Raw genomic sequence first — 22738 nt, forward strand, 5'->3', positions numbered from 1 at the left:
TTTCCATCAGAGTTATTTACACAACTCTAAACATAATCCAACCAACAACATCATCGCAGACACCCGGACACAGTGGGAGAAATCATTTTCTGATGTTCAGATGAAGCTAAAAAGTTGTAAACTCGGAGCTGCGAGAGAGGGAGAAACTCCTGGACTCACTCCGGGAGCAGAATCGCCAATTCCGACTTCGCGTTTGGTGCAAACCGGCGGCTTCCGTACAGAGAGACTGCCTGGCAACGGCGGCGACAGAGAGAGACAGGTACAAATACACTGTCCCAAAACACTTCACAGCTGGTAAAGACAGGAGGTAATAATAGAGAATGTTAAACAGAGAGACTCGTTTACACCGGCGGGGAGGAGGTAATAATAGAGAGAAGGTGGCTACGGCAGAGAAGGTAACAGCAGAGAGAATGAGGCAAGTACAAATAGAGATTGTCAAACAGAGAGAGCAATTGAGAGACTGGCTGACAGCAATGGATAGAGAGAGAAGGTAAAAGTGGAGAGGGAAAAGGTGGGAGGGGAGTGTTTCAGTAATTGAAATGAAACAGGGGTCAGGAGAGAGAAGGTTGATAGAGAAGGATTTAACACCAGAGTTGATTTGAGAAATTTCTAATTGAGTAATTTCTGTACAAGATCCTGTTCTCTCCTCCTTCACCCCCTCCCAATTTTGGTGTTTAGTTTAAATCACTCCAGAAGTTATCAGTGAAGTGTGTCTCAATCATTGAAAAGATAGGTTTCTTTGGCTATCTTTTGACAATATTTTAGTTTATTTTTTTTTAAAAAGCTTCTGATTGAAATATATTGCAGTTTTGCTGCTGGAGAGTATTTGGGATTTGCAGTCTCCTACCCTGGTATTTTTCCCTCTTGTGTAGATCCCATCCTTGCTTCATTAAGTCCAAGGGCGCAGACTTGAATGCACTTGGCCCACAAATGTTTAGCTCATTGGCAAATCTGGCTGGGTGCATCGTGCTCTGCTCTTCACTTCCAAAACTGCTCACTATTTCCCGGATCAATCAGAAATGCAGTGGCAATCCAGCTTTTTTCTATTGCTCACTGCCTCCTTGAACTCCCTGCCTCTGTCCTGTTCATTTTCACCTTCATAAAGCTTACAAAGCTCGTGAATTTCTTTGTCATCAAGATTGAGACCATTTGTTTCGCTGTCTCAAATCTCTTCAAGCCAGTTCTGCTCTGCTCCAACCCTGCAACTTTCCCTCGTTTTTCTCCTATCTTCTCTCATGCTCTCTCCAAGCTTATCTTGTGTCTGAGGCCCATCTTCTGTTTTATTGATCCTATTCCCTCTAAAGAATGACCACCTAATTTCCTTTCCTCCATTCTAGTTGATGATACACACCGTTCCCTCGCCTCAGATATAACCCACCCCGACCCTTCTTTCTTTGTAAATATTGTCCTATCTCTAACCTCTATTTGCTTTCCCAAATCCCTGCTTGTTTTTCTGTGATTCCATTTTTGAATTTCTACATTCATATTTCTGTGCCTGCCCTGGCACAGAACTGAAATGACCCTAAAAGTTACGAATTACATCTAGTGTGTCTGGCTGTGGTGCACTATCCCTCATCTTTCTCAACCTTTCTGCAACCTTGACATGATTGACAGCATCATACCCCTCAAACACCTCTTTTCTGTTGGCCAGTTGAGTAGGGCTCCCCTTTCCGGTTCCATTCTTATCATTTGCACCAAGTCCCATTCACCTATGACAACTGTGCTCATGATCTACATTGGTCAACTACTGCAACAATTTAATGATTCTTATCCTCATCTCCATGGCCTTGTTTCTCTTTAACTCTGAAACCTTCTCCAGCCCTACAATCCTCCAACCCTGGATTTTTGTGAAGTCCCCATTTACATCACATAACATTAAGCAGCCTTGCCTTCAGCTGTCTTGGTCTTAAACATCCCTGTCTCTACACCTCTCTCCAGACTTTAGGACCTTCCTCAAAACATAGCTCTTTGACCACCTGATATTCATCTTCAATATATTCCTTTGAAGCACAGTGGTTAGCACCGCTGCCTTACAACTCCAGGGATCTGAGTTCAATTCTGGCCACGGGGGTATATCTCGTGTGGTGTTTGCACATTCTTCCTGTGTCTGTGTGGGTTTCCTCCAGGTGCTTCGGTTTCCTCCCACAGTCCAAAGATGTGCAGGTTATTGGTCTATTGCATTCGCTGCTCCCAATGTGGTCTATTCCATATCGGAGAGACCAAATGCAGACTGGGTGACGGGTTTGCTGAACACCTTTGGCCCATCTGCAGGCAGGATCCAGACCTTCCTGTTGCTTGCCACTTCAACACACCATCCTGCTCTCCTTCCCACATGTCCGTCCTCGTCATTCTGCAATGTTCTAGCGAACCCCAACACAAACTGGAGGAACAGCACCTTGTCTTCCGATTGGGCACTTTACAGCCTTTCGGACTGAACATTGAGTTCAGTAACTTCGGAGCATGAAGTCTCCCCTCCACCTTCACCCCATTTCCATTTATTTTTAAATTTCATTTTATTTCAGCTTATCACCCTTCTTTCTCACTTCCATTTTTTCACTTCTCCATTCCAACTCTCCTTTTTGCTCCCCCCCCCCCCCCCCCCCCCCAATCCCCTTCAGAGCAACTGCCACAATCCTCAGGCAGTCCCTTAACCATCTGCACTTCTGCCATTCACGCATTCTGATCACTTTATGGGCACTTTTAGCACCTTCTCAGCCTTCTGTATCCTCATTTACGTTCCCTTTATCCCATTCCATCCCCCATTCCTCAACCCTCATAGTATAAATCTGCTGACTCCCTTTATTCTCAGCTCTGATGAAGGGTCAGCTAGACTCGAAACGTTGGCTCTATTCTCTCTCCACAGATGCTGTCAGACTAAAGGTTAGGTAGATTGGCCATGCTAAATTGCCTCTCAGTGTCAGGGGAAATAGCTAGGGTAAATTAATGGGGCTATGGGGATAGGGCCTGGGTGGTATTGTGATTGGTGCAGACTCGATGGGTCGAATGGCCTCCTTCTGCACTGTAGGATTCTATAATACCTGCTGAGATTTTCCAGCATTTTCTGTTTTTGTTGTATGTGCGGGTTAGGTTAATTGGCAGTGCTAAATTGACCCTTAAGAGTCAGAGGGATTAGCAGAGTAAATACTTGGGGTTATGGGGATAGGGTGGGATTATTGTCAGTGGGCTGAATGGCCTCCTCCTGCACTGTAGGCATTCTATGATCTATATAAATCCATGTGGTTGTTATTGGGAGTTTTTTTAAGGAGCAGTACATCGTTTATCCATGTGATGGCATCAAACCTCAAAATGTAATCCTCCAGCCTTTTGTGACAAGCCTTTTATTTGTAGGAAGCATTATAAGGAAGGCAAAACAATGAATGGAAAACTCCAGCACTATATCTTTCTAGGCCTCTATAGAGAGCATATAATGTGTTTCTATTCTTCATCTTGCTTTTATAAAATTGTGCCTTTTGAAATCATGAGGGAATTATTTGGCAGTAATTTAAGGGACAATTGTGCATTTATTCTCACCTCTTCGGTATTTAAAATTTTAATGCTTTGTAAAGATGCTCACATATCAAAGGAGGTAGTATTTTTAAGCAATACTTGGCCTTTGTAGCAGTGTGTTCTTTATGGAAAGATCTAATAGCAGTGTGGGACTGACTTCCCAAGAGATCTCGCAGTGGTTGTGGACAATCAATTTTCTTTCCTTATGTAAGGATTTCCTTACGCAAAGAACCTAACCAAATAGGAACAGGAATAGGCCATTCAGCCCTTTGAACCTGCTTCATCATTTAATGAGATCATGGCTTACCTACTTCCAATGCCATTTTCCTGCACTATCTCCAGATCCCTTGATGCTTTTAATATGTAGAAACCTCTCGATCTCAGTCTTGAACACACGTGTTACAATGCAGGTAACCAGAAATTTGAGGAATTTCAAATCTAATGATTTATTGACTATTCAATTTAACTTGATTCTTTCATGTCAACTTTGAATAACTTTGCCACTCTGTTTGAACTTTTGGCAGATGATTTAATTTGAGAACTTGATCGATGTTCTATTACTCTTTTCAGAGCAATAAGTGAGGCCATGTATCATTGGAGTGAAGGTGGTTCTATGTGCTAGAATCTCTGCTTTTGAATCATTTAGATTACAGGACTATTGCATGACATTGTCAGCAATAGAAAGACAAATGTATACCTAGTTATTTCAAGTTGTAATTTACATTTTGTTTTCTAGCTGCTGGACCTTTCTGCATGCCTGTGGAAGAATCTTTTGGGTCAGTGATCTGTAGGCAAGAGCTGAATTTGCAATCTCCTTGTGTCCAGCAGTGTCATTTACTTCATCGTTTCAGTTCCACTGCCTCTACAGAACAGAGGAAAGTAAGGTGGAGACAGCGTTGCTCCTGAGGTTACTGATGAACTTAGCAATAATGAAATAATGTACATACAACAGTAATTTGAGCAACATTTTTAAGACAAAGAAGTGGATTTTACTTTGGCAGGTATGTGGCAGGCAGCGCAGGATTATTCTCATCCCATGTCACGATGCTGCTAACCTGTTCAAGTTTCCTTAGAAAGTTTCCTGATTGTGTATTTGGGATAGATAGATGCAATAATACCTAATGTAGCAGCATTGCTTATTGGCTTACCACTATTGGAAAGAGAGAAATTCAGTAATGTTTAAAGGAACATGCATTTTTCAACAGAGAGTAGCAGAAGTTGGGGGTGAGGGGTGGGGAGGGGGTCCGACTTAATGGAATTAGGTCACAGAAACAGAGAGTGCAAAATTTTACGACATAGTGCAGGAAGGGGGTAAATGGCCTCAAGTTGATGAACCTGAGTGTCGGCATTGTTTCACTTGCGCATCTTGTAAAAATGATACAGCTATGACGTGCTTTTTAGATGTCATAACCAGCTGTAGGGATTTGATGCTCCCAACATGTGAATAAATTTTCCTGTTCGTTGTCCTCCCTCTCTTGGAACAATTTTAAATTGATGACTGCTTGTCACCACCCCCCCAGGCATTTGAAATGATCTTTCACAGGAAGACTGATTATTGCTGTACTAATGCTTCTTGAAATCACAAAGTTATCTTAAAGGTCACTTGGAAAAGTTTATATCCTTTTTTGGCTCAGTATTGCCTGAGTAATGGAGAGCATTCCATTCACCTGCCGCAGGTACAGAGGACAACAAGTAATAGGAGGAATTTGCTTTTCTTTAGAATAAGTAGACAACTTTTTCCTCTTCATGCAGTTGGAAGTTATGTGAAAAGAATGTCGTTGTCATCATCTCGTGAGAAGTCTAAAATTGAAACACAGAGAAAGAAGACATCAGAGCCAGCAACAAGTAATCTTACCACTGCCACTGTTCAACCATATCCAAGGCCTAGTGACCGGCTAAACCCAAAAACCATCAATCCAGTAAGTTTCCACAAGTTTCCATTGGCTCTTATCAGAGGCTAGCCTTAATTTCCATCTATTGCTGGTGAAGGGATCAAGGGATATGGGAGGAAGGGGGGGGGGGGCGGGATCAGGATATTGAATTTGATGATCGGCAATGATCAAAATGAATGGTGGAGCAGGCTCGAAGGACCCAATGGCCTACTTCTAGTTTCTATGTTTCTAAGTTCAAACTGGCAAGTACGGTGTTCAAAAAAGCTGCTCCCGATGTTGACATAGATTGTCACACTCAATGAATGAGCCATGGGGGGCTAGATAAATAAATAAATTCTTGTAAGAAAACTAGAATTTGGTATCTTGACAAATTTATGCTGAGGAATCAGAGGAAAGCTTACTAAGGGACCGTATGGGCTTTTGCCCATACTTGAGGAATGAATGACGCCTGACTTAGTTTGCCAAACCATCTTGCAGTAACCAGATTAGATTGAATAAAATAAAACAAAAAAAATGCTGGAAATACTCATTAAGTCTGACAGCACTTGTGAAGAGAGAAACAAAGTTAACAAGCTGACTTCTACTGGCTCTCTGTTGATGAGCTTGGAGACAAGAAGACAGGGAGGACCACGGTGGGAACAGTGCCCCGATACATTTCTGCCATCAGGGAAGTTTCTCAGGAGAGGCCTGGGATGTGGATCGGCTTCCCGTTTCAAAGAGGTGGGATCCAGTTATTGTTAAAACCCCATTAGGGATGAGCTCTGCTGGCTCAGAGTGCCCCCCTGCCACATGCGTGGAGCTCACCAGCTCAACAGAGGAGGCTTTCCTACAGCAGACTGAGGACTATTGGAGCCTGACACTCCATGCTGCAGAGTGGGCTGTCAACATAAAGGACTGCAACAGGGTCCAATCCATTGCAAGGGCTTCACCTCCATTCATTTGTACCTGCAGGCTTGGATCCTTTCTATTTTCTTATTGCTCTGTCGGCCAGTGAAAGTGCTTTCATGTTGAGGCAGCCTGTGGTCCCCAACCTCTCCCAATTAAGGTTGGAGATCTGCAGGCTCTCTGAGCTGGCAGCATTGAGAGCCTGCCCACTGTCCTTAATTGGGTTGCAAGCCTTGAAGTGACCAAATAGGGACCTGCCTCTGGGAGTATTTCTCTGCCGGTCTCGGTCTGGCAAGTACAGGCTCAGAACCCCTCGAAACCTAAATGAGGGCCTTTAAGCACGCTACAAAATCCAGCCTAATAGAATAAAATTCCTACAGTGCAGAAGGAGGCCATTCGGCCCATCAAGTCTGCATCGACCACAATCCCACTCAGGCCCTATCCCCATAACCCCATTCATTTACCCTAGCTAGTCCCCCTGACACTACGGGGCAATTTAACATGGCCAATCTACCCACATCTTTGGATTGTGGGAGGAAACCGATGCACCTGGAGGAAACCCACACTGACACTGGGAGAATGTGCAGACTCCACACAGTTACCCAAGCTGGGAATCGAACCCAGGTCCCTGGCTCTGTGAGACAGCAATGCTAATCACTGTACCACCATGCCACCCCAAATGTTTTGGGTTTGTGACTGGTTTCTCCCCAAACTGCTGCCAAATCTTTTGAATATATCCAACATTTTTCATTTTTATTTCCGATTTCCAGATTTCACATGATTTTGGATTGACGTGAATTTAATTTAGTACCTTTTGTACAGTTTACTCTCATTGCTGAGTGAGTGAATGAACTCTTTCTTGTCAAATCACAAAGAAAGAAACCAGATCACAAATCATATTCTAAATACTGTATTGGTCACAAATCTCAGCTTAAAATTAAGGCTGGATACATAGATGCTTAATAGTCACATGTCAGTGCAACTAGAGTTGCGTACAAGCTGAAGAACAAATTATTCATGGACAATGTTACTTAAAACAAGTTGTAGTTCAGTGTAGCACTGTAAAGTTAAAGTTTATTTATTAGTCACAAGTAAGGCTTACATTAACATTGCAAAGAAGTTACTGTGAAATTTCCCGAGTCGCCACACTCCGGCGCCTGTTCAGGTAAATGCACCTAACCAGCACATCTTTCAGACTGTGGGAGGAAACTGGAGCACCTGGAGGAAACCCACGCAGACATGGGGAGAACATGCAAACTCCACACAGACAGTGATCCATGCTGGGAATCGAGCCCGGGTCCCTGGCGCTGTGAGGCAGCAGTGCTAACCACTGCGCCGCCCACTAATGGTTAATGGGCAATAATTAGCAGCACTGATGGACACTGGCTCTGAAGTAATAAATTAATGAGATTTCTTTAAGAGTAGTTCCTTAGGGTGACAAATTAACAGTATTCTTAACAGTCTATCCACTCGCTGAAATCTAGGTTTGTAATAAGCCATGCTCAAAATCAGCAAGGTTGTTTTAACCTTCCTCCCCTGGATTAACTTCTGGAATGTTGAATCGATGTAGCCCTTTGTGCCAGAGCTGTCTTTTTCACTTAAATGTGTTTTGACTGAACACATCTTGCAGCTTGAGTGACGATCTCTGAGCTGACTTCACTTTCAACTTTCTTGATCTCAGACTATTTATAATTAAATGACACATTTAACATTACCTGAATGGTTGGTGTAGCATACCAAGCTAACTGGCTGTTTCACTGCTTACCCTGATGTGCAGTACTTGTAAGGACAGCTTTGTGCATTTGCTTGGTACAAGTTTTCTTAAAGAATAAAGAAAGCTTAAGTGCTAGTTTTCCACAAACACAGAGAAAAACAGCTTGCTCTCTAGAAATAAATACTGCCGTCTTTCTATTACAGTTACTAATACTGACTATAAATCTCTAATACTGATCGATCTGATAGGTTCAGAATCTTCTATTTTTATATCTTAATTTTGCCAATGAGTGTTCCTACATTCACTTAACCAATACAGATTACAAGTATGCCAGAAACATGGAAACTAGGAGCAGGAGTGTGCAATTCGGCCCTTCGGGCCTGCTCCTTTTTGCTCTTTTTGTTTCAATCGAGCCTGATAAATAAAGAGCAGAATTTTTAGATCCCAGTGGTTGTGGGAATGTACAGACTGGAGCTAAAGGTAGCTGCTCCAGCCAGTTATCCATCACCATTTCTTCTGCCTGTGATTTTCCTCAGGATGGGAGAAAGACGGGACCTGGCAATCCATCTGATTTGGGAATGAGGCCAATTAATCCTATTGAAGGGCTCATTGTCAGCTCATTGAGCGTTTGTTTGGGACTTTGGTGGGGTTGCATGCTGGGACAGGGACATACCAGGTGCAAGGACATAATAATCTGCTGATGATCAAGCCAAGACTGTATTATGACATTAGGGGCCCATCAAAGGGAGTATGGCTGAGAGGGGCACTCGGATGTATAGAGGTTGCAGGTAGACTGATTTGTTTGTAGAGCAAGGGTTTTACGGGGAATAAGAGGAGAGGGGAGGGGGTAAGGCTTTTTAGTGGCGATGACTCAACCTCAGCTACAGAGCCTCAGGGGTGAAGAGAGCAGTGGAGAGTTACAAGGGGTAGGCAGACAATGGAGGCCATGACCCTCAGCTACCCAGGCATGTCAAGAGTACCAGTGCCAAAGGAGATTGTACCAGACAGATGGTCTCAGATTTGTGCCCTCCTGATGGAAGACCCCATCTCACTTCTTGTCATGCCCTGCATTGTGTCATTGTGGTCTTCAATTTCTTCACCCTGGGCTCCTTCTGAGGATCAGCTGCAGACTTTGCTGGCATCTTGTCTGTCATTAAAGTCCTGTTTGTGAAAACTGGACTACATTCATTTCATGACAGACACCCTTGTGGGTGCAAAGTGCATTGAGTTTTGCCGCCATCGTGGGATTCCCTTTGGTGCAGGGTGTCATTAAATTGCACCCATTTGACCATCAAGTCATTGACTGACCAGCCAATGTGGTTCATCAATAGGAAGGGCTTCCATTACCTCATTGTTCAATTGATCTGTGACCACAAAAGGAGCTTCCAGCTTGTGTGCACTCACTTTCCTGGAAGCTGCCGCGACTCCAGCCCTTGGAAGCACACGTTGCCACAGCTCTTCATTCTATCCCTAAACTTTGTGGATGGATTTAAGAGGACAAGGGTTATCCCTTGAAGGGATGGCTACTAAAGGGGAAACCTTTACATGACCCTGAGACACAGGACAAAGGTCCTACAACCGAAGTTAGCTGGTCACAAGGACTGCCATTGAGCAAGCCATTGAAATTCTCAATGTGGTTCTGCTGCCTGGACTGGTTGAGTGTTGCCTTGCAGTACACACCTACAAGAATCTTGCACATTCTCTGCTGCGCTCTCCATAAACTTGTCCTCCAAGTGATGTGAACTTTGAAGAGGGTGAATCGCTGGAACACCATAGCCCATAGGAGGATGCAGAACATGGGTGTCCAGTGAAGTGGCTGACCCTGGTGTGGGATTCAACTCCTGTCAGGATGCTGTTAATGACCGATCATCTGATCTAGACATGTTTTCAGCAGAGCCCCAGTAAGCCGGGGGACGACATGATCTGGAACTCACTTTGAGCTGCCTGTGAGAGCACTTCCACTAAAGACACAACCTGGAATAGATTCACTCTTGTCACCAATGAGTGGAAGCTCACGTGAGGCATCGTGTCAGTATTTATAGATGTTCAAATGCACATTGACAGTTGAGGCAAACTTCAGTAACCCATTCAGTGCTCCACTCAATGCAGTGGCCTCTGCTCGCAACCACTTCAGTGTGGCCATGGATGAGGTGGAGGCAGCCTAATAAGTTGTCTTTGCTTGCGGTGAGATGCACATGGTAGTTGTCCTTACTATGTGCCGATGGGGGCACCACCAGAGGCCACTGCACCTGCGTCAATACAGGGGCAGCCTCTGTCTCTGGGCTTACTGCATTGATGGTCCCTCAGTCAGAGGACCAAGGAGTCCAATGATGATGCCCCATGAGGGTGGCACCACGTCCCCTCCGTGTGCCTTAGACACTGGTTGGCACTCTGGCTGGAGGGGATCACCATTTGAGGCGCAACTGGCAAACATCTGTTCCATAACATTACTGACTGGTCCATGGTACAGAAAACGGCATGTGTTATATGAATGTCAGTGCACTGCTTCTTAAGAGTGTGTGTGCTCATGGGTGTCCATGAGGTGAGAATGGCTATTCTCGCAATGGTGGAACTCGTGTTCAAAGCCCTGAGCCATGGTAGTGCACATACAGTGAATTAATTTCTCAATTTTCAACTCATGTCTTGGAGAACTTTTTAAAAAAGGTTTATTTATTAGTGTCACAATTAGGCTTGTATTAATACTAAAATCAAGTTAATGTGAAAATCCCCTAGTCGCCACACTCCGGCGCTTGTCCGGGTACACTGAGGAAGAATTTAGCATGGCCAATGCGCCTAACCGGCATGTCTTTCGGACTGTGGGAGGAAACCAGAGCACGCGGAGAAAACCCACGCTGACACAGGAGAACGTGCAGACTCCGCACAGTGACCCAAGCCGGGAATCAAACTTGGATCCCTGGTGCTATGAGGCAGCAGTGCTAACCACTGTGCCACCGTCTGACATGTGGGAGCATCTGTTCCTGCTGGTCTAAGGTCTTGTGATTCTCAAGACCCTGGATCTGTGCACTGGTGAGCATTGTTGTGTCTATCGTCTGTCCTCTGAGTGGGCTGCCCACAGCTGTCTCTTTTCCTCTCCCCTCCTTTGGCTCATATGTGATGTGCTCTTCACCGATGTCACCCTGTCTAATCATGCACAAGAACCCAGCAATATGAATGTATCTGTGCTGGTGGGGTTTGTTTGTAGATGTGACTCTTTTCTTTGCTCCCTCGGTTTCTTCCGAGAGCCGCAATGCCATTGCAAGACTCTGGCATTCCCCCTCCATGTCACAACCTGTAGGAGACACGAGAAGAGATGATGAGAACTAGCCTTTGACAGCAGAAGCAGGACTGGATGGGAAACCCGCCCTTTCCCCAGTTGAGGCCCATAGGTGGCCAATTAATGACGACTTAAGAGCTATTTCTCATCTTGCCTCAAATTATAGGCTGGCTGGTGGACGACAGCTTGGGGGGAACCCGTAAATGAGGAAAGGGCGGGATGGGCAGGGGCTGGGGGCTCCAACAGAAGCACCCTTCTGAAAGGGGGAACCTTCCCCATTAGGCTTTGTCACCACCTGGGTAAGAACTTGTGGCATGTCAGTGGTGTTTTCATATTGGTGGATATTAAGATTGTCCTGCTGGAGGAAACTGGCTGTTATTTAACCTTGTGATGTGACTTAGCAGAAGCCAGATTCCGCAATCTGACCATATGCAGGGAGAGTTTCTCGGATTTATTAGTAGCATTTAATCTGTTCAGATGAAACAATGCTTTTCTTTAGTTTCTAACGGTATCAATTTTGTTCTTCAAAATTTTTGTGGAGAAATTAGCATGCAAATTGCTGCCATTCTCTCCCTCTTTGGAAGGCGTGAAAGAATTACTGACTGAGCTTTGTCAATTGAAAATAAAAATGCATTTTATTAAAGTAGCCTTCTGTTCGTTTACTACTCCAGAGAGACAGACACAGGAGTAAAACCTGCATATTTGTTTATGCAGCTGTCAGATTTATTTCTGCCAAACCCCAGCTTCCCTCCCGAGCATTGTCAAACTGCAGTCATCATCACTGCTGTAACCTCCAGGGCCTCCACCTCTGCTGTCAAAATCCAGCTGAATACCAGATACCTCCCTCTAACCTGCTCACACATTGGCCCAAATTCTGCTGGCAAAATTATGGTGAATTGATAGCGTTCATTGTTTTTACAGTGTAAAATATCTATCAACCTGTGGTTCGGAAGTGATGGATACCCGTGAATTGTGAATCATCACAAGTTATTGATTTGTGCTCCTCTGTCTTTAGCCGCACAGAAATAGCGGCTTGCCCTCCATTTCTCCAAGTCGTTCATGAAATTGCTGTATTAGTGCATTAATTACCAATTAAACTCCTTGCAGAACAACCGGGTCAGTATCTTTTTACTTACTATATAAATGCTCCTGCAATGCCTCTCAGTTTATCTGCAGGAAATGATTTGAAATATAATTTTTAAAACTTTTTTTTTGTCTCTTTTCTCTCTTTTAATCCCATTATTCTTTCCTTTTATTATTTATTCTTCACCTAGTTTGACTAATTTCTTCTCCATCGCTTCTCTGTTTCTTTCTCAGTCCATTAATCTCATTGATTAAGGAGATAGACCAGTGGCCCATTGTTCACCAACATTTCAGATGCTCCCTTGCCTTTGTAGAGCCATTATCAGCTTGTAATTCAAGCAACTTGTGGGGCAAAAACTTTTAGAACTGATGGGTGAGAGTAAAAGTCTAACCAGCAGAGCATGAGATGCTCCACGCCAGCAAAATCTGGGCCAATACATATTAGCGAGCTATTGCTATAAAAATAGTATGTCCTCTGACTCACCGTAGGAGATGTCATGAAAGATAGAGAAAGACACAAATATACAGTTCTTAATGACCAATTATCTAGACTTTATTCAGTTTGTTTTGCTGGAGACATTGTGATGCTGTCTTAGCTGCATATTGTGGACATTTGTGGCAGTATCCAGTATAATATCTCACATTATGGCTGGAATTTTCTGACTATTCTCACTGGCGGGATTTTCTGGTTCTGCTGACGGCAGACTCCTTTTGCGGGTTTCCTGACTGGAGGGGGGGGGGGGGGGGGCGTTGACAGTGGAAGCATCAGAAGATTCCACCGCCGGCCAATGGCAGGCTGCCTCCACCGCCACAAAACATTCCATGGGGGCGCGCAGAAAATATCGCCTTACGTGTTTGAGAGAAAGGTCTAAAGTTAACGGGCAGAATCTTCTGGCCGTTCGTGCCGACAGGATTCTCTGGTCCCACTGCTATGAACGGAGTTTTGGCTGAGTGCCAAATTCTCCGTCCTCACTTGCAGCGGCAGCGGGACATGAACGGTTGGAAGATTCCGCCCAACATCTTTGAAGTAGCTACATTGTGCACCATTTTGTATTGTGTTGGACATGGGCTTTGTTGTAATGACTTTGATATGACATGTTCCAATGAACTCTTTCTTTCAGTTCAGCGACCCGTTGAGTCAACAATCTGTATTTGCTACAGCATATGCTAAAAGAGAGATTCCCTGCAGGTAATGCTTGAAAAATAATAATTAATTCCTAGTACTGATTGCAGGTGCCATCGAATAGACAATTGAATATAACATCAGAACTCACTTAAAAAGAAATGATTGCATCATTCCTTCGTTGCTTTTATTTTGTATAACATCTGCTTTTAATTTTATAGATTTGTTTTAATGTCATTTTGTGTAATGATGAAAACAACTTGCAGCAATATTGTTGAATTGTATCAAAAATTAAGTAACAGTGAATTTTGAGTGTACAGTCGGAAAATTTTACTAATTTATTTAGTTGATAATGTCAATGCTGTCTGAAACATCTAGTCTATTGAAATTTGCGCATTTTAATTCTGTCATATAGGGAATGCAGGAGGGTGATAACATTTAGAGATAATATAAGTACAGCTATCTATGCAATATCAATTTGATATTTTCATCAAATGACAATGAATTGTAATCACTATTATTGTTTTGCAATGGTATTGGTCACAGTCAGTTCAAAGAAGGAACTAAATGGTAGATTTTATTAAAATGTACTGTTGACATGGAAGTGCACTGGAATTTTTCATTGTTAATTTGTAATGCACATCCTCTAAATGATATCTATATGCTTGTAGATTGGTTGAAACATAATCCAATAAGTTATATTATGTAACAAAAGTAAAATATTGATCAGATTCTCTAATTGAGTAATAAGCTCGGACATGCAATAGTGACCCTATATTATGTCAATGTCTACATATATTGCACTTAGCATTGGATAGAGGATTTGGTATATCCTGAGAGGAATAAATTGTATAAAAATGACACTACATAGACTATATCAATTCCCTGGGGACAGGTAGTGTCACAGGCTGTTGCCTAAGCGACCTACATGCATTCTTCAATTATACCAATAAGGATCACTGCATGCCACCTAAGCAGTGACCTGCAGCACAATAATCTCTAAAATTTGCTTGTGTTGGTTAGTGTGTATTGCACATTCATTTCCTAGGGTGGCCTCTGAACATTGATGAAAACACATGACATTTATTCAGTCACTGACATTCAAAGAAATAAATTTGGTAAAATATTGGCATTTCATCTTTGGCATGAAATACTTCCCAGAGTATTGACGTAAAAATCTTAACAGCTGCAAAATACTCAACTGGGGGGACAATTTCCAGAGGTGGAGAGTCTGCAACATAAAACTACACAATTTGGTGGTAATAGCCACTGATTTTGAATCCCTACTTAGAAGTGAAAGGCAATTGGAATAAAATCATATCATATGTTGTAGTTGGTCATTGTCACAAGGTGGAGGCAAACTAACTGATGTGTACAATATGGACGGAATGTTATTCTGTTTGTCATGTTAACCCTGACAGATTAAAGTGAAGAATGTGTTTTATTTCTCAGTCTGAATGAGCACACAAATTCAGAAAACTAAAATTTAAGGACAGTAAACACTAGACATTTACCATATTGATAATCAGTGGTACATGTGGATGTATGGATTCCCCAATTTCTTTACAGATTTTTAAAAAGTAAATGTGTGCCAATGGCACTGTATTCACAACAATTAAGTATGAAAATCATGAAAGTGTTTTCTTTTTTCTCCACATTGTAAATTGTAGTAAATTATGAAGACATCTGAAGTAGTCTCCACTAGTACTCAGAGATTACCCTTGCTGAAATCATCTCATTGCTATTTGTGGAATATTATTCTGCATAAAATGGTTCTCACTTTGAACCATAAAACAACAGTTATGGAAGTGATTATTGTATGAAGTGTTTTGAGGCAGTTTGATGTGATGGATTACAGTACTTATCTATTGTGATGGTATGTAAAATCTAAATCTTTCAAATATTATTGATTCATGTGCACCTTTTTCCACCAGGTTGTTTCATGGGTCAGTAAGCCATAGACTCCAGTGGGATCAGCCACCAGAGACCATTTGCTTTGACCCTCTTCTTACTACCTTAGCAGAGGTAAGACTGGCCCAATTTCACTAAGCCTTTATTCTCTACTTTATTGAACCATGTAGGCTCCAGCATTGATTTCTGTCACACTCCAGTCAGCCTGACACTTCAGTAACTAGTACCTGATCCTTCTTTTTCAGTCATATCCTAGAAGATAGATATATTTCTAATTTTTAAAAAAAGGGATAAGGGTGGGCGGTATGGTGGCATAGTGGTTAGCACTGCTGCCTCAGAGTCAGGGACCCAGTTGGATTCCTGGCTTGGGTCACTGTCTGTGTGGAGTTTGCACATTCTCCCCATGTCTGCATGGATTCCTCCCACTATCCGAAAGATGTGCTGGTTAGGTGCACTGGTCATGTTAAGTTCTCTCTGTGTACCCGAACAGGCGCCGGAGTGTGGCAACTAGGGGATTTTCACAATAGTTTCATTGCAGTGTTAATATAAGCCTACTTGTGACACTAATAAGTAAACTTAAAAAAAGGTGAAGAGGTGGACTTGAGACCAGGAGCGAACAGCCATGATCTGATTGAACGGCAGAACAGACTCGAAGAGCTGAATTTACCCACTTCTGCTCCTAATTCTTATGTTCCTATCCTTAAAACTTAGCTCATATACGCAAATCCTATTTGTGTAGCAGCCCCTCACATCGGAGATTGAGCCAGAATCTGCTGGAAAAAATTATGTCTGAATAATCCTTGCTGTTTAATGTGCCTTCAACATGTGGTAAGGGGGAGATGCTATGTGAATTGTGAAGCATCCCATGTTCAACCATTGTGCTGTTCTGCTGCTAGATTAGCAGATGTCACCTGTCTCTGTTAACCTCTGTGTTAATTGCGTGAAGTTCCTGTATTTGCACTTTAATTTGGCATTAAATTTGCCATGGAGTATTAAGTCTTGCAATTAATAGCCTAAGTAGCTTTAACTGCTTGATAATTGTAATGAGCGGTAGTCAATCTCTCCTAATTTAAAAAATGAACAATTCCGTGTTTGGAGTTTCATTATTTTCCCAAGGTACTGAATTGAGATTTCAGAAGTTTAAATCTTTCCTTTTTTTTACTTTTCATTCTGTCTCTTTATTTCACTCTCCCTTAATCCCATATTTCTTTCCCTCTCTTTTTCTATTCTTGATTTGACTTTAATTCACTCACTTTTTATTATTTTTCAGGAAATGGGTGTCACTGGCTGGGTAGATACACCCATTATGCTGTTAGTGAGGGAGTTTCAGGACTTTGAATGAGCAATAATGAAGAAACAGTGGTATAGTTTTAAGTAAGGATGTTGTGTGGCTTGGAGGGCAACTTTCATGGGGTACTGTTCCTATGCATCTGTTGCCCTTGTCCTTCCAGTTGGAAGAGGTGCTGTTGAAAAGACCTTCGTGAGTTGTTGCACTTCATCTTGTAGATGGTACAAACTGCTGCCATTTGTGTATCAATGGTGGAAGGGGTGAATGTTTAAGGTGGTGGATGGGTGGGGTGCCAGTCAAGTGTGCTGCTTTGTCCTGGATGGTGTCGAGTTTCTTGCGCATTGTTGGAGCTGCATACGTTCAAGCAAGTGTAGATTATTCCACCACACTGCTTACTTGTTCCTTGTAGATGGAAGGCAGGCTTTGGGGAGCCAGGAGGTGAGGTACACCCAGCATCTGAGGTGGGAATTCACCTTCCTTCTCAATCCTTCTCTCTTTTTCAATCCATAAATATCATTGGTTGATTATAGAATCCTACAGTGCAGAAGGAGGCCATTTGGTCCATCAAGTCTACACCAAATCTTCAAAAAAGCATCTTACCCAGACCCAATACTCACCCTGCCCTATTCCCATAACACCACCTCTACCATCATCCTCAGCACCCGTGCCCCACAAGGCTATGTCCTCAGCCCCTTACTATACTCCTTATACACCTATGACTGTGTGACCAAATTCTCCTCCAATTCGATTTTCAAGCTTGCTGATGACACCAGTGTAGTGGGTTGGATCTCAAACAATGATGAGACAGAGTACAGGAAAGAGATAGAGAAGCTGGTGAACTGGTGCGGGGTCAGCAAACTCTCCCTTAATGTCAACAAAACAAAGGAGATTAGCATCGATTTCAGGAAGCGTAGTGGAGGACATGCCCTCTGTCTACATCAATGGGGGCGAAGTGGACATGGTCGAGACCTTCAAGTTTCTAGGTGTCCAGATCACCAACAATCTGTCCTGGTTCCTCCACGCCGACGCTATAGTTAAGAAAGCCTATCAATGCCTCTACTTTCTCAAGCAGCGAGGGAAATTTGGCATGTCCTTTACGACTCTCACCAACTTTTACAGATGCACCATACAAAGCATTCTTTCTGGTTGTATCACAACTTGATATGGCTCCTCCTCTGTCCAAGATCGCAAAAAACTACAAAGGGTTGAGAACGAAGCCCAGTCCATCACGCAAACCAGCCTCAAACCTTCAAGATCCTCATCCCAATTTACAAATTGCTTCATAGTCTCATTCTACCCTGGCTCTGTAATTATATTTCAATCTCTTCCTTTTGATTTCTAATTCTAATGTATTTCCCCATCTCCTTCCAGACAAAGCACAGTCATAGTTCTATTTAGAATTCATTCTATCTCTGCTCATGAGGCTGATGTAGACCCCCTTCAGGCACAGGACAAGTATTGGTACCTCAGCACCAGAACATGCAGAGACATTTCCAACTGCATTTCATAAAGGAGCATTACTTGCGAAGGCTTTACTTTTCAAAGGAAGTTACTGAGATGTAGCACATGCCAAGTGATATTCATTCAGGTATCAAAGGCATCATAGAGAACTCCTTTGTTATTCTGTTGCTCATACAAAACAATGTTTCATCTTGTGGCTCCTTTGAGATAGTGCAGATCTTTAAATTGTGCAACAACAAGATTAAGTTCTGAACACAAACAGTGAGCTTCACATATACTCCGTTTTTGTGCTTGGGATTTTGCCCAAGTAGTAAATCTAGATTTGATACTTTCAAAATTGCTGTAGAGAAATCTGACTGTGAAGCAGTAATTCTTGTATCTTGTTGAGATGACATTTGAATTGTATCAATTTATACTCGTCAGACAACTAGAGCTTTAGAACTATTCATGGATGTGCACTGGCAGACTGGGGTCAGCTGAATGATGTCATTGGCATGTGCAGATTGGCCATCTTGCATTGGCAGGAGCTAGTGTTTATGTTAATAGTAAGGCACGGGAAAATGTTCCTCCAGTAAAGACAGCAATTTGAGTCAGTCTTCTCTGTATTCTCATGAGCCCATTAGAAAGCTAGCACAATGGAAGTCTACATGTTGCTTTACTTCTGATTGCTTACTTGAAGACTGTCCGATACTTTCTGGTATTCTGACATTGTGTTACCACTTTAGTCCCAACGACATAGTGTCTGTGTGGTGAAGTAAATGAAAGTTTTGGTGGCATCCAGCACTCAAATGCTTTTGAGTTTCCAAACTGCTTTTGGAGACAGCACAGAATTATGGCTTCGAACCTAGTGACGTCCCAATGAACTCATCGGAGACCATTAGTGCACTACAAGAAACAGGGACAATAACATATTGGACCCTCTTAGTCATTAGTTTCCTTGTGCCTCAAACATTGAGGACATTATGACTGTGGCAATGTACACTTATTGATGCCTCTGACACCTTTATTCTATGTAATTTAGTGTAAAATAATATACAGTGCAGAAATAGACTATTAGGCCCAACTGGTCTATGTTAGTGTTTATGATCCATCTTTCCTCCTCCCACCCATTAAAATTATATTATCCACTTTTTTGTTTTATGTAGTCAAATTTAAATAATTCCAATAATAGGTGGCAATCCATACATTTTTGTTTATGGCAATGTAGTTTTGCAGTCCACAGTCTATTCCTGCTGGAGCAGAATTACATGAACCATATGAGGAATTCTGTGCGAAATATTTATTCTCAAGCTGCTTCTAATCAGCAGCTGTAAAACATGAAACCCTGTAATACGAGCAACTGAAAGTGTACAAATGTTGTTTATAATATGTGACATTTTTGTGGATCATGTTCCTCTACAAGGGTTTGTTCATTGAATTTGAATGCTTATTGTCACAATTATTCCTTTAAAACATTGACAAACACTGTCTCAAGACGTAACTTCCCAACACCAATAATACAATAAAATTAAATCGATATTGTAACAGTGTTAAATATTTGCTAAAGTGTTCCATGTTTATTCCATTAAAAACGAAGTAACAAAGCAACATATGGTGACAATTCAGTTATGGAGAAAATCCACTATTTTAGTTATCAAACATTTTCTCTCATACTCAATATGAAATTGCAAAAGCAATTGTGTTGGATATCATTCTGCTTAGTGCAAGGATGTATCAGCCTACTAAAAATATATAGAATGCTAACAAAGTATTGAAGTTGCTTTGACCACTGGGTGGAGTTGTTATATTTTAAAGACTGCCTTGTTGAATCAAAATACAATTGTGTTAGAAAAGCCAATTTCCAGATATACATAATGTTTTGCTTGTTATCCTACATAGGGATTAAGAGAAACGAAACACCCTTACACATTTGTAGCCAGGGAAGGTTTCAAAGAATTGCTGGAGGTTGAAGATGCTGCTGAGAAAGCTATTCCACTAGTTCCAAAGGTGATTCCAAAGTTAAAAGCTGCTCTGGTAAGCATTTTAGTAGAACACTCACACTGACAAAGTCAGTCATGCTAATAATTACTGACATTCTGCATTTTAATTTTATATGAATTCTATTTGGGTATTTTGTTGCAATTGGAGTTTACATGAATGAGAGGTGACGTTATTGAAACATAAGACTTTGAGGGAGTTTCATAGGGTCGACGCGGAGAGGATGTTTCCACTTTTGGGGGAAGCTAGAATGAGGGGATACAGTTTAAATATAAGGGGTCTTGCATTTGAGACAAAGATGAGGAAGAATTTCTTCTCCAAGGGACATTAGTCTTTGAAATTCTCTTCCACAGAGAGAAGTGGAGGCAGGATCATTGAATATATTCAAGGCTGAGTTAGACAGAACTTTGATCGGCATGGTTTTGGAGGACGGTCAAGAAAGTTGAATTAAAGCCACAATCAAATCAGCCATGACCTTATTGAATGGCGGAGTTGGCATGATGAGAATGGCCTAGTCCTGCTATTTCTTATTATACTGGTCTATTATCAATTGAGATGTGCACATAACAGCACTTTGCCACTGCAAAGCATTGCTACAAAAAGGTTAACTAAAACATTCATTATAATAGAAGCCAAAGTAACAATGAATTCAAATTCATAGCCATTCTGTTTTCACATACATGTTGAATAGAATCCCAAGAAAATAAAAAAAAACCCTGTGGTAACCTGGGTTTTACGTGCTAATAAGTTATTTTATTAACCTAATTTCTGTTGTGTTTGTAATCAAAAGTTTTGGAGAACACTATTTTGGCATTTTATTTCCCGAATTTTCTAGAGGACAGTGTTAATTTTTTTTAAACTTTGAAGTGTTGCAGGGATTACATGCATGCCTATGCAGTACAATCTCATTCACTCATTCATGTGTGCTTTGCCCGAAGACAGGACCTTAGCTCACTGTCTGACATCCAGTTGTGCAGAAATTCTCTCCAATTAAATATCTGATAGACTGAAGCCATTATCTTTTGTCCTCGCTCCATCAACCACATCCATCTCCTTGGCTGCTATCCAGGAGTGAATGAGACTATTTGCAAACTCTGTTTGTTTTTAACCTTGAGATGAACTTCTAAGATCGTACCCTCTATATCATCAAGGTTGGCTATATCTGCCCCCATAATTCTGCCTGTCTCTGCCCCTGCCTCAATTCATTTGCTGTTGAACCCTCACCCATGCAGGAGACTTGTGGGAGTGCCGATGTGATCATTGCTCCAGGCAGGCTTGGAGGCTCTCCCTGCCTGTTGATTCAGTGCAGCCACAACCCTTGCTGTGAAAAGGTTTCCCCTCCACGGTGGTGGCCTGGCTACTGAGGGGATTTTCTATTTTAAATTTTAAAATATTGCATCGATGATGCCTCCATCTTGGGATGCCCTCCATCTCTGTTACCTTGAAAGGCCAGCTTCTGTTTCTCCAGAGTTGGAGGGCGTCTCTTTAGTCATGCAACTTCAAGAGCCTATCTGCCATCCTTAATTAAATGACATGCTATCCCCTAGCTGCTAGTTGGCTAATTCGGGAAAATCATATTGAGTCATTGTTTATCACACTTCGGCTTCTGAAACTAAAACAGAAAATGCTAGAAAAACTCAGCAAGCCTGGCAGCAGCTGTAGAGAGAGAAATAGAGTTAGCGTTTCGAGTCTGTACAGCTTCTTCAGAGCTGTGGGTTCCTCATCCTGATTTGAGCCTTACAGCAGAGTCCTGAAGCTTTTGGAGTGGATCCTGCCTCATCATGCAACTGCTCAGAATTTGACATCTTGGTTGCGATTCTTCCAAAAGCACTGAATTGGCGGGAAAACTGTTCTAGATCCCGACTGTTTTGTCAGTTCAGCTTTTCACCCGAACCTCTGCACTCTGTGCACTGCAGAGGTCCCACTCATGAATATTGTTAAAAACGTGGGGGAGTCTGACAATTTTGGAACGCACCGGAGTCTGACAATTTTGGAACTGCAGTGGCTCTGATCTGTCAGACTCCCCGTTTGCTGGCCAGCCCGGGACCCCCGCAGTGCTGCCCCTCCAGCCTCCCCGCATCCCCCCATGGCCCGATCGTGGACCAGCCCTGACCCCCCATCGCCCCGGAGCACCCTGACGTCCAGTCCACCACCCTCCTAGCAGTGGCAACACCCCCACCCCCATCACCCTGGCAGTGGGCAGTGCCAGGGGCACAGGCTGGCACTGCCAGGTTGCCCATGCCCAGGGGGCACCACCCCCACGCCACTGAACTCCCTAGGATTGCCCCCCCTTCATTCCGGCGGGGTCTCCCGCTAGTTCCCCAAACATGGGGAGCTAGTCTAAACCCCGCCAGAATGAAGTACTCCTGGTGGGGTGGGAAATTCAATTGGGACCGGAAAGCTCCCGCTAATTAGATTGAAAACATATTTAAAATACATTTAAAACAGATTCAAATTACTTACCTGCCTTCCCGCTGATTTCCAGCGTGGTCTGACTGGCGACTGTTCGCCGGCTCTGGGAGATGTGCATGTGTTCCTGGCGCATGCGCATATCCTGGAACAAGCCAGGCGACGCACATCGCCCACCACGACCCGCCAGAAAAGTTGCAGGTTGCGATGGGAG

At 42.7% G+C, this 22738-nt stretch overlaps 1 protein-coding gene across 3 annotated transcripts in view; it reads left to right on the forward strand.

The window, feature by feature from the left end:
* Positions 1 to 213: 213 nt before the first annotated feature.
* The window catches only part of LOC144497062 (PACRG-like protein), a 38217-nt gene continuing 15692 nt past the window's right edge, over positions 214 to 22738 (forward strand). Inside the window, exons 1-6 of one of the 3 annotated variants that reach the window (XM_078217836.1) lie at positions 214 to 307; positions 4244 to 4386; positions 5260 to 5426; positions 13477 to 13544; positions 15413 to 15503; positions 20017 to 20151. In XM_078217836.1, coding sequence (XP_078073962.1) covers positions 5280 to 5426; positions 13477 to 13544; positions 15413 to 15503; positions 20017 to 20151 — 441 coding nt within the window. In that variant the 5' untranslated portion in view covers positions 214 to 307; positions 4244 to 4386; positions 5260 to 5279. The remainder of the gene's footprint in view (positions 308 to 4243; positions 4387 to 5259; positions 5427 to 13476; positions 13545 to 15412; positions 15504 to 20016; positions 20152 to 22738) is intronic. The other 2 variants (XM_078217979.1, XM_078217920.1) reach the window with 2 other exon arrangements.

This window comes from Mustelus asterias, chromosome 1 (genome assembly GCF_964213995.1).
Source record: "Mustelus asterias chromosome 1, sMusAst1.hap1.1, whole genome shotgun sequence".
NCBI classification, from domain to species: domain Eukaryota; kingdom Metazoa; phylum Chordata; class Chondrichthyes; order Carcharhiniformes; family Triakidae; genus Mustelus; species Mustelus asterias.